This window comes from Myodes glareolus, chromosome 2 (genome assembly GCF_982192425.1).
Source record: "Myodes glareolus chromosome 2, mMyoGla1.1, whole genome shotgun sequence".
Taxonomy (NCBI): domain Eukaryota; kingdom Metazoa; phylum Chordata; class Mammalia; order Rodentia; family Cricetidae; genus Myodes; species Myodes glareolus.
The window spans coordinates 56105629-56118889 of record NC_142027.1 but is presented as its reverse complement, the minus strand read 5'-3'; the positions used below and the strand labels follow the sequence as shown (position 1 = coordinate 56118889).

The 13261-nt window shown below is 37.0% G+C and overlaps 1 protein-coding gene across 1 annotated transcript in view; it reads right to left on the bottom strand.

Moving 5' to 3' along the window:
* Myh15 (myosin heavy chain 15) overlaps positions 1 to 13261 on the bottom strand; it is a 148977-nt gene that overhangs the window by 129193 nt on the left and 6523 nt on the right. The window contains exons 4-9 of the mRNA XM_087897259.1: positions 11051 to 11207; positions 10377 to 10404; positions 9037 to 9130; positions 7880 to 7972; positions 5450 to 5513; positions 5263 to 5358 (exon numbers count right to left, since the gene is read on the bottom strand). Of these exons, the coding sequence (XP_087753385.1) occupies positions 5263 to 5358; positions 5450 to 5513; positions 7880 to 7972; positions 9037 to 9130; positions 10377 to 10404; positions 11051 to 11207 (532 nt within the window). The remainder of the gene's footprint in view (positions 1 to 5262; positions 5359 to 5449; positions 5514 to 7879; positions 7973 to 9036; positions 9131 to 10376; positions 10405 to 11050; positions 11208 to 13261) is intronic.

Sequence of the window (13261 nt, the reverse complement as noted above, 5' to 3'; positions counted from 1 at the left end):
CGGGGGGTGAAGGGGGACAACAGAGGAGGGTACTGATGATACTACTGGAAAGGGGGAGTATTTTGAGGTCAGGTAAAAACAGGGTGCAAGGGAATCTCCCAGGAATCTGCAGGGATGACCTCAGCTGAGACTCCTAGCAATTGCAGGTAATAAACTGAACTGGCCATCTCCTGCACCAGATTGGTGCCTAACCCATTTGTCAATAAGAGAGGCTTCATCTAGCAACTGATGAAAACAGATGCAGACCCATAGTCAAACGTTAGGTGGAGTTCAGAAAATCCTTCGGGGGGGGGGATGTAGGAGCCAGAGAATCAAGGATAACACAAGAAAACTCACAGAATCAACTAGCCTGGGCTCATAGGGTCTCACAGAGACTAAACTGACAACCAGGTAGCCTGCATGGGCATGACCTAGGCATATATGCTACAGTTGTGCAGCTTAGTATTTTGTGGAACTCCTACGAGTGAAAATAGGGACTATCACTGATTCTTTTACAGGCTTTTGGGACCCTGCTTCTTATCCAGAGTCATCTTGCCTAGCCTTAGTACACAGGGAAGTGCTTAGTCTTACTGCAACTTGATATACTCATGAGAGACCTGCCCTTTTCTGAACTAAAAGAGAGGGAGAGTGAAGTGGATTGGGGGTAAGAACAGAGGGGGATTGGGTGAGAGGTTGAGAAGGAGAGTAGGAGGGGAAACTGGCCAGTATTTAAAATAAATATACAAGTTTTTTTAAAAAAATAGAATGAAAAAAAAGAAATTCCAGATCAAAGGTATAGACTGCATCTTTAATGAAATCATAAATGAAACTTCCCAAATCTAAGGAAAGAGATGCCAATTCAGAAACAAGACAGAGAGATTATCAGACAGAGTGCAAAAGAAAGTCTCGTGTCATATTAAAACGTTAAGAACAAAGAAATATTATTGAAAGATTCAAAAGAAATGATACAAGCCATACATAAAGACATGTCCATCAGAATAACAGCTGATTTCTTAATGGAAAATTTGAAAGACAGAAGAGAACATAGTAACAAAGTCACATTTGGAAAGAACATAGATATCAACCAAGATTACTACTACTACCAAAACTATCCATCATAATTAAAGGAAAAAGAAAATTTTCCCATGATGAAAACAGGCTAAAGAAGTTTCTGACCACAAGATCAGCTCTACAGAGAAGAGTAGAAGAATATCTCAGACTGAAGAAAGTAAGCACACTCAAGAGGTTACCAGGATAACATTTTTGAAAAGTAAGACTTAGTATAACTAAGGAAACAAACACTACAAAATCAGAAAGAAAATTGATGGCAACTAAGTCACATATTTCAATATTAACTCTGACTATTAATGTCCTCAATTACACAATGAAAAGACAGAAGATAGCAATCAGATTTTTTTTTAAAAAGGAACCACCTCTTTTCTATCTATAAGAAAAACACCTCATCTTCAAAGATAAAGACTACCTTAGAATGAAAAGATGGAAAGTCTAAGCAAATGGGACCAAGAAACCAACAGACATCATTATTCTAATATCTTACAAAATAGTCTTCAACTAAAATCAAATAAAAAGAGGGAGAGAAGGTCACTTAGTTCTAACCAAAGGAACAATCCACTGAGAAGATATTATATTTCTAATCCTATGCTATCAAACTTAAGTGAGCTTAATAAAAAAGAAAGAACCCACACAAGTAGGCATTAAGCCACAAACTAACCCTAACACAGTAATAGTAAATTTAGTACCCAACTTTCACCAATGGACAGGTCATCAAAACAAAAATAAATAAGCATCAGAATTAAATTATGTTAGAGCAAATAAAACTAACAGATATTTACAGAATATCCTACCCTATCACTAAAAAAACATACATTTTCTCAGCACCCCATAAGAATTTCTCTAAAATGAAAACATAATAGAACATAAATAAAATCTTAACAAATTTAGGAAAATTTAAATAAATCTATATGTTCTTACTGACTACAATAGAATAAAGTTTGTAATCAATACCAAAAGAAACACCAGAAAATGTACAAACTTATGGAGAGTAAATAAAATACAATTGAATCATATAGAGATGATTCAAAAATTATATATAGATCAAGAAGGAAACCTTAAAAATCTTGGAATTTAATGAAAATGAAAACACTATATATTAAAATCCCTTGACTACAAAGAACCAGCCTTAGCCAGGAAATGTATAGCTTTAAGTGTATACAAAAATCTTAAAAATATATAAAATCACAAATAAATAAGTTAAGAGAGCATAGGTAATATACAAGTAGAGAGGTTCTATGCGGGGGTGGGGGTTGGACCACAGGAAGGTCATGAAAGGACTTGGGAGAGAAGAGAATAGGAAATGGTTAACCTAAAAGACAGAACTATGAGGAAAAAAATACAGAAACCTACTATCTCATAACCAAATTTAAAAACACAGTTTATACTTTTTAAAAATATTTTGAAGAGAGATGCCTGCATTACCTTAGAACACTATTTCCTGTAGCCACAAATTATTAAGCAGAAACCAAACACCAAGTCCTTAGGAGTTATAGGTCCTGATAGCCTCAGGGCTCCCCAAAGTGATACAGGCTCTTGCCATTCCTTTTGGTGACCCCCTAGAAATTGATAATACGCCTCTACTGCTGAAGACACAACACACTGTATCAGGAAGCAGGGAAGGACGACTCCATGACTTGTAGATGTTAGATGAGGCTCACCCATGGCTAATAAACCACCTCACTTCCAGGCTCCTTCAGCCTCTGCTGTGATTTTTGGTAATGCAAGCAAATACTCATAATTTAGAAGAGCTATTAAGATGTTCCATCTTATATCAATTCTCTGGATGCTCTAAACTTCTGCTTTTCTAAGTATCATATAGAAGAATACTTGAATATTTTCAAAACTGCTCCCCAGTGATACTGGGAGCTAAACCAAGGTGATCAACAATACCCAACTTGGATTACCAAATGTCAACCATTGTACAATAGTCTATCTGAGTGGCCCCTAAAACTCAGCAAGATAATTGAATTCAGGATGAGTATGAGTTTTTCAGAAAAGTCCAAAGACTTCAAGTGGTTCTTCATATTAGTAATTGTAGATGGCCCTAAAACATGTGAGGACATAACTGCTTCCTATATTAGACACAGTGTCAGGTACCTGTCACAGGACAGAATTTTATGTCCCTTATATCTGGGGACAGATATAAGTCAGTGGTAAAGCGCTTGCCTAGCATGTGTAGGGTCCACATTTGATCCTCAGTAACATACACACACATGCACACACACACATACACACACAGAATTCTGTTTCAGATTTAGTTGTGGCAAACAAGTACTGCTTACATATCACCAACAAACACATAGTAAATGTAATTGCCCATCTTGCACACTTTTCCCACATAGCGAAGGCATATAGAACCTAAAAACTAAGCAGTCATAGCACTGCCAGATTTATGCCATTCCTGATCTAAAATAATAAAATGGGGAAACTTTTCCCATAAGTTTGCTGACCTAGATCAGCCTCCTCAACCAATATTCTTTCCTATGGGTACATGGCTGCCCTCAATAGCTTCCCCAAATGCCACAAACCCAACTTGTCATCCTTCCTAAGCAATGACTTCCCATAACATTTAAAATGGCATTCATTTTAAAATAAATTCCTATATTCCTACACTCAATCTATTATATGTGCCTTTTGCTACATGATCAAGCCCTGCCAGCCTCCCCTTTATCAGTCTTTCAACTCTCCTACCAACACTGCCACTTACTATTGTAATAAGAAAATACACTGGGCCTTCAGGACCTTTGCACTCACCATTCACTCCTCTGAGAATGCAGTTTCTGGAAAGTTCTCGATGCTCACTCACTCACTCATTTAGATATCTGCAGAAATGGAGTCTTCCCAAGAGATAAATTGCCTAGCTATTTCATCTAAAACCTAGTTAATCACCAACAGATCAACCAAATCTCATTCTCTCACCCTCCATCAGTCTTAATTTTGCTTTTAAACTTACCACTAATCCTAAACTGTATATTTCTTTGTATTTTGATTTGAGGCCATCTCTTAATGTACAATGTAAGATTAAGAAGACAAAGAATGGTGAGTTCACTTTAGCCTTTGTGATTAAATAGTACTGTCTGATGACTAGTAGTCATACAATAAATATTAGTGAACTTTATATATGAGACTTGCTTCATTAGCCCATAATCTGTTTTTCTATTTCTGCTCAGTTATCCGAATCAAATCATATAAATTGAAGATGTTTAATCACTCTCCCCCAGTCCTACCTTTAATTTATTATAGTCAAGACCTCTCTTTTCTTACATGAACTCACTCCCCACTTCCCATAGACACCATCTTGGGTAACTGTCTTATCATTTCAGTCTAGTATTGTTGCAATCCCCCCTCTCTAATATTAGTGCCTCCATAACACCGTAGCAGGCTAAACTTTTCTACACACATACCATAGCATCAGAATAGGGTAAGTCATTCAACATTTTTTGATGTTGAAGTCATCAACATCAAAAAAATTAATGCCCTGATATTATCCCACCTACCCTCTACAGCACCAAACACATTCATGCATATGCTCACCTCCTTATGTGCAGAAACTACTATAATAACTTTGCCACGTTCCTCTAAGTAGATCTTCTAGTCCAGTCAGATTGTAGCTTACTTCTGCTCTTTATCTGTCCTCTCATGATCCTTGTATATGGTTCTTGCATTAGAAAACACCCTTGATTTTTGGCTCTATCTGGTTTTCCTATCTGTTTTTCATATTCAAAGCTATGTACCTTAGCACCTTTTATTTTGATAAAATTCCCATTGGTTACAACAGTGTCTTTCTCTTCTGTTCTCTTATCTATAACTCGAAAACTAAATACTAAAGGCTTTAAATTACCTCTTGCTCTTCCTCTCCTCCTCTCTCATTCTCTCCCTCTCTTCTCCCTCTCTCTCTCTCTCTCTCTCTCTCTCTCTCTCTCTCTCTCTCTCACACACACACACACACACACACACACACACACACACACACACTTAACCCTGCCAAGGCATTTTTATTCATTGCAAATTATCTTCTTGCTTTTGACACAAAAGTTAAAAACAACATTGCCATTTATTATAACTCATTGATTATTATATAAGTGCCCAAATTTCCAACTGTAGGATGAATAAACTGTGGTCTAAAACTACTAAGAAATTTACTGTCTCCATTTCTAGAATCTGTTTGTCTTTTTCTAGAATAAGTGAGGGCTCCAGTCTAACACTTACCCCGAAGTTCTTGTTTTCCAGACAGAATCTGATAAAAGATATGGTAGTTCCTCTCTCCAGGCTGCTGATAAACTACCCGGGATTTTTCTAGATAATCTAGGAGGATTGAAAATGAATAAAGATTCATGCTTCAACATTCTTACAAAACTTAGAAGAAAATCAACCAGAGAGTGCAATGGCAACTTACAGATCTGAATATCTGCAGATGACACTGTGCCTCTTGTACCAAAATGCATCCTGATGAGTTTTCCCTAAGTCGAAACAGAACACAATGTCCCATCTAAACTTGCTGAACAGTTGCAATGGCTTCATTGTGCACATTATCCTCAAAGTGACGACATGCTCCAAAGATTGAAAAGTAAAATGCAAATGGGGTTGAAATAATAAGGACAAGATAAGGTCTAGAGTCAAGTTCTCAACCTGTAGGTCACAGCCCTTTGGGGCTTGAACAACCCTTTCACAGAAGTCACATATCAGATATCCTGTATATCAGATATTTACATTATAGTTCATAACAGATAAATTACAGTTAAGAAGTAGTGTTAAAAATAATTTTAAGGTGGGGGTCATCATACATAAACAACTGTACTAAAGGATCACAACATTAGGTTGAGAACCACTATTCTAGAGAGAGCTACGCTGATTAGTAAGACTAATCAGTCCTGACAGTGTCCAGTCCCACATCTGTCAGTTTATGTCTGTGTGTTTTCATGGGCACTGCAGAAACTATGTGACCCCCAGAACTCTTCTTTGAAAAGGAGAAATATAGAATCCTCCTCAGTATGTTCAGTAACACATTCAGTAGTTAGTGACTATCTATCATGGTCTAAGGAACCCATGAGGAACTAGACACCTTATAAGAAAACTAAACACGGTCCTGACAAGTATGAAATGTTCCAGAAGGTACATGGCTACTCAAGAGCTCTAACAAAGACACATTTGAAGTATTTTCAAATCAAAAGAAAAGCCAATTTTGTTGTAGTTTAGGGAGTAAGAGAAAAGGGAACATAAACCAAGACTGAAGGATCAACATTAGGCTAGGGGTTCATTTCATGTGTGCTCAGTAGACTGAGGAGTTTTTGTCTGGCTTATGTCTCAAAATACACCTTGATTTTCCACTTCCTTCTTTCTTAATTAAAACCTAAAAGAATCCAGCAAGGCTTAAAGGCTGCCCCGTCCTGACAGTATCTAGGTCAGAATGCCAGATACGGTGGCAGTCACAGTTTATGGTATGAGAATGTGGGAGTGAAAATAGCTTGGCTGAGGTCCTCCCATGCCAGGGGGCGCCACAGCAAAACATCATTCCAACTTGGAAAGAAGAGTGGCTACAACCGGGGACTGAGCTAGTACATTTAAACACACAGCACAACAGCAGCTACATAGGCAACCACATGCATGCCTATATGCACACATATATGTGAAAAATCAATATGAATGCATGCATACCTAGAATTAATTTTTAAAACCTATCTCTATTTCTTATTTATATTGGATTTTGTCTTTTTCCTTCCATCTATCAAGATTTTTCTTTTGTGTCTGTTTCTATCTCTCTTTCCAACCTTATCCTTGTTATCCTTCTTTTTCATCTGTTTCTTGTTCATTCTTTAATTTCCTTCACTTCCCTCCCTTTCTTTTTCCTTCATTTTATTTTATTTCTTAGTGTGTGTGTGTGTGTGTGTGTGTGTGTGTGTCACTCTCTGTCTCTCCCTGTCTCTGTGTGTGTGTGTGTGTGTACGTGTTTGCTTTCTCTGTCTCTCTCTCTTGAACTCTCACACATGCCAGGCAAGTGCCAACTATTTAGCTACATCCCCAGACCCTACTCTTCATTTAAAGTTTTTTCTTTTCTTCTGTATTCTATATTCCTGTCTTTCATATTTCAGAAAACATGTACCAGTATTTTAACAAACATTCAAATAGCATTTGTTTAATGTAAAAATCTATGCAAATCAATATAAACAGGAATGTTGTATCACTAGGCTTTGGTCAGAAACTAGGCAATTAGCCTGAGTCTATTATTTAGCTGTGCTAAGATATAATGAAACTTTCTTCAGTTCTCCTTCACTTATATAGTGGCTTCCTACCATTCATTCTTGGCACAAAATGGTTTTGTAAAGCTTGATTTTTAAAACCAACTGTTTTCCTCCATCATACAATATCTAGTTATCAAAAAAATATATTGAAGCACCTTGTTCAATACTAAAAACTCCCTGGTTAATATGCAGGAAAGGGTGCCTCATAAGAAAGAGCATAAAGAATAAGGAAATAGCAACTAAATTGACTTCAGTATACAAGAAATTAAGGAAAATAATTTCAAATCTCTAAAATGTAAGAACATATTAAGTGTTATTATATCTTGCTAGATGCACTTCTCTACAATGAGGGTAAGGAAACGTATGTTAAGATAACTAGAATGAACTCTTCCAAATAAAAGATACACATACATGAGCAGTATTAATTGGTCTTATCTGTTTTTTTTTAAAAAAGCCTTTTGGGGGAATATCACAATATGATAGAGTTTACTCAAAAATCTTGTCCTAGAATTCTGTTACCAATGTACTCAGACATGAACTTTATGATAGCCTAAAAGTTATGTTCTGAATGTTATCATATTACTTACAAAACGCGAAGAATTGTCATTTCTCAGAGTTTTGGCATTTCCAAATGCTTCCAAGACAGGATTCATTTGTATAATTAGATCTTCTGAAATCCCCTAAAAAGCACGTAAGACAGGCATAGCTGGTTAAGGTTTATCAGGATTCTGCACTGAAGCAAACTCCCCAAAGGCAGATCTAGCCGCACTGCTGTTGCAATAGCTAGCAGCCTATAGTTTCCAAACACGTTAAAACACTATTTGGAAACAGATTCAGAAGAATGGAAACATGAAAGATAGGAGCTTTATATAATTTCTCCTAAGAAAATATTTAGGTGGTCAATAGTTTGTAATGTTTTTGAGTCCAAGCAAATAAAAAAAAAACATTTACTAACAAACAGAAAAGAACTAGAATTTTGTCTTAGGATAATACATCAGTTTCTTGGCATTATTAATTCATAGTTTCCTTACATGATTCCTAGGTAAATCTAGAAGGTCACACCAAGTAATGGCTAGTAATGGTGTTGATTGTGAATTTGAATTTTGCATATTCAAGAATATGGACTGTCTACAAAGGATGATCCTGGAAGACCAGCTACTTCCACATCATTTCAGAGCTGTGTTGGTTTTATAAATTCATCCTCAAGATCTGTTTCAAGGGACTAATTATATAGTATATTGTGGTCAAGAATATACAATGTATTCATACTATTTCACTCTGAATAACATGTATCTATTGTCTTCCAAAGAATTATAGAAGCCTGTATAAGCAAGAGTTTCCATAACCTGTTGTACATGTTATGTTTTGTTATGTTACATTACATCATGTAACATCATAAGACTCAGTGTCAAGATAAAACCAACTAATTCACACCAAACAATAACAAGACTAAAGTTCACACTGAAACAAAGTTTTATCTAGGAAAAAAATGGAGTTCGAGGATGCTTACAGATATCAACCAAATTCAGGAATGAGGTGATAAGAAAGGAAACGTTTTATGGTTTAAAATTTGAGCAAAGTCTGTATTTCGGTATATTTTAGTATCAGTCTCAGGTATTTTTACAGTTTTGTTAATTGTTCTATGGTTCCTTCTTCACCCTTCTTCCCCATAAGGGTCAGGGAAGAATCTCCATGTCTCAGTAGATAAGGTCACCTCACTGTTCATGATGTTATGGACACTCACCAACTTTTTCTGGGTCTCACTTATGGCTGCCATGGTGGCAAAATACTGAATAGTCAGTTTGGTGTTGACAGTCTTCCCAGCACCAGATTCTCCTCTGTGATTTGAAATTGAGAAAAAAAAATGGTTAACTGGTTCTGATGATCATTGTAATGAAAGTTAGCCAGCTCTGATCATATCTTAGAAAATGACTTGCCAATCTTTTCATTGGGAAGCTACACTTTAGTTCTCTCCTTCCCCTTTGATAATCAAATACATTTGCTCAAGTCTGCCTTTAGGTACATAAAATAGCAGAAGGCAGCCCATGCTATTTACAAAGAACATAGATTTGAATTTTAATTAGCCACTTAACTCTACAATTCTAAAGCCTATGATCCCCTTAAAGTTACAGAAACCAAAACAGGGTCAGTTACACAATGTGATATCATCTTAGCAAAAGATTACAAACTTGAGCATGTCATAATCCCTTGGGTCTCAGCCACCTGCTCACCTTACCGTGCCCACACACTGCTCTTTCCATCAAAATGAACCTTCAATAAGGTTTCCTGAGGTCCTCTTCACCCTCTTTTGTTATCCTCCAAAGATACACTATGTTTTACCATATGTATTGTACCATGACTACTCAAGGCAGCAAATTAAGTGTTTCATGGGCATATTCTATGGGCATTAATAGAGCCTCTCTGATGTGGGATGTCATTCTGTATATGTGTTGATTTTATTGGTTAATGACTAAAGCTGCTTTGGCCTATAGCAGGGTGGAATATAGCCAGACTGCAAGAGATATAGAAAGAAAGTAGGTAGAGTAAAAGAGATGCCATATGGCCATCAAAGGAGACAGACACGCTGGAACCTTACCTGTAAACCACGAACCTCACGGTAAAATATAAAATAATAGAAATGGGTTAATTTAAGATGTAAGAGTTAGTTGATAAGAAGCCTGAGCTAACAGTCTAAGCATTGTTTTAATTAATACAATTTCTGTTTGGTTATTTCAGGTCTGGGTGGCTGGGAAATGGACAAATAGCCTCTGCCTACACCTCTTTGTTTAATTAGACAGCACAGAGACCTTTGAAGTTGATCATTTGCAAGACTGGAGGCCCATTCTCTGAGAGGAAACTAAATGTGTTTGTTACAGTATAGTTTTTAAGAAGTCTCTTTAAATGATAGAGGCAGATTTCCTTAAGCTCTACTTATAGAACTCACTAAGGTACTATAACTATTTTCAGAGTATCTTTTCCTACCTGTAATGCATTTTGTATCTAAAGATTAAACAAGTCAAAGTTGACAAATTTTATTCTCATTTTACAACAAACATAGAAAAGAAAAATGAGACAAACACTTACGTGAAGAGTATGGACTGATTCTCTCCACCTTCAAAAAAAGAAAGAAAAAAAGAAAATGCTAGGAACTTCTTATGCTTGAAGTTTATATATTAGAATAAATTTATTCACAATTTTCTTACCTGTGGTTTCAACTTAGAAACAGGGAGAAGAATTTGTTTCATCTACACTTGCAAACCCCTCACTTCAAAGATACAGTATAAAACAGAGATCTTTATTTTACCCGTAAGAGCACCTATAAATTCTAGGTCTATTTCCTTGCTTTAAATATAAAGAATAACTAATATCTGACTTTTTAGCCTTTTAAGAATCATAGCATAATACTAGCTATAGACTAGCTTCTTTGTGTCAGATAGTGTAGCAGATGCTTGATGTAATAAGACCACACATGTGTAAGAGACATTTTCTGGGCCAGCCTCCAGCCTCAACACTACAAATGAATTCTTTCACTCTGAAGACATTCACATTCTTTCACACATTTCACAAATGTATTGTCCTCATTACCATTGGAAGTCCATATTATGCTGCCTGCACTTTATCTTGATGGAAGCAGAGGCTTCAGTGCTGAGACAGCTGTAAAGTCATGCTCTCCTCACAATGCCTAAGTGTCCTTTGGTGACACAAAGAAAACATGGGTTGGAGGCTTTCATTTTTCATTTTGTAGGGCAGCTACTCACTGCGAAGCATATCCTGAAGGGCACTATCAGCAACAGCAAAGATGTGAGGGGGAGCCTCAGATCGCCTCTTCCTTTGATAGGCAGCCATGACCTCTTTCTGATACACTGGGAGCCACTTGTAAGGGTTCATAGCCACGCAGAAGACACCTGAATATGTCTGAGGACAGATCAAAGTGGATTTCAGAAAACAGACTGGCTGAACTCACAGGTATGTCGGAACTTCCCCTGTAATATAAGCTTAAGTATTTACTAATAAGGGAAAATGGAAGAAGAGAGATATGAATCCCTGGGAAGCGACTTCTAAGAGAAGCAGACAGATCTGGGTTAGATCTACCTCTCGATCTCTGGGAGATACACTAAGTGCTAAAATATTTGACATATGGACGTTTTAAAAAAAGTTTTATTTTCATTTTTCTGTACATGAGCCTTTGGCTGCATGCATGAATGTATGTGCATGCATATGTGTCTGGTGTCAGCAGAGGTCAGAAAAGGACAATGGATTCCTGGAAGCTGAAGTTATGTAGTTGTTTGTTACTGGAAACTGAAACTGATTCCTCTAGAAAATCTACAAGTATTGTAAAGTACTGAGCTATTTCTCGAGCACCCACATGTAACTCTTGAAGAGACTAAGGCAAATCATCACAAGGATAACAGCAGCACTAAGAAGTAGGAACAGAGGAGAAAGCCTTTTCCTCTAGAGTCTCCACAAGATGTAAAACCCCTCTGGTTTTACTTAATTTGAGACTAATGTCCTTTAGTACTGCACGTGAATGGGTATTCTTTTAAACTACCCATTCAGTGACAATTTTGTTGAGAGAAAAATCTTTAGAGGAACTAAAGCAGTTACCTAGTAAGCCAAATAATTGAAGACTAGGATGGTTGCGTGTCACAGCCACGATGATAATGAATCCCTACTGCCACTATCTTAGCCTAATCCCAGCCTAATACTGCTTCTAATGCATAGGTTTAGAAGAAAGAGAAGGGGGAACTAACCATCAGAAGCATAATGACTGTGGAGAAATCAATCTGTTACTAAAATGCTAGTTCGGTGACAAGCACTGAATTACCTGCTCAACTTTTTTGTTTTAAACTTAATCCTCTAATTTACATAGAGAGTCAGACACTGCTGTCCCATTTTATAGAAAGATAACATCAGGGAGTTTAACCAGACAGGGGAAATGTGGGACAGGGAGAAAGACATCTTCACCTCGGACTGCACAAACTGATTCGTCAGCAACCTGGACTGGATGTCATAAGAGAAGATAACCCCATTTTCTCCTAGGCCCTTGTTATACTGCCCTCCAAACGGGAGCAGGCGTTCCTATGCTGTCCTCCACTGTGTCTTACACAGTGTCAGGACTCCTTAATGCTACTCTTGGACCTCTACACATAAAGCAGCAGGTGTCTATACATATAAGAACACAAATTAAAGTCCATGCTTAGCAAATTTCTGTAAGCATCTGGACTCAGCAGTGTTCCTTGCCCATAAATGGGAGTGCTTTTATCTTTTGTTTGTTTGTTTATTTGTTGATAAAGGGGCTTTCTATATAGCCCTGTTTGTCTGGGAACTCCCTATATATACCAGCGTGGCCTCAAAATCATAGAGATCCACCTGCATTTACCTCCCAAGTGCTAGGATTAAAGACATGTACCACCACACCCAGTTTTTTTTTTATCGTTTTCATTAACTTCTTCATTACTTAAGTGTTCTTTGGGCATTTTATAGGAAAGTCAAGGTTTTCTTCAAAGAGCACGTAGTCTAGTGCTAAAATGATACATAAACTATCTGGCAATCATAGCGATAATTGTGACCATAAACACATAGACATAAGAGCCTGAGCTTTTCTTTCCTGAAAACCCTGATACAGAATGCTATGGAAATGCCCAACCACTGCTTATCTCTTTACACAGACAGGAATGTGTGCATGTGAATAAGTGTTTATCCATTTCTAAAGCCAGCCTACTTGTGCATGTGCACTTAAGTGTTGTAATATGAATACAAGCATGTCTTGGTTTTATCTTTGCACAAAACTATGTTGGAAGTGCAACATCTCAAATCCATTTTCCTCCAGAAATGCTTTTAATGAAAATAACCTTAACTAATAAGCAATTGAGCTGTCATTTGGAATCTTTCATATCAGTTTCTAGGCTTCACACTTTCAGTGTAGTATGACATTTTGTGGGAAATGACGTGCATGCTGGCAAGATAAA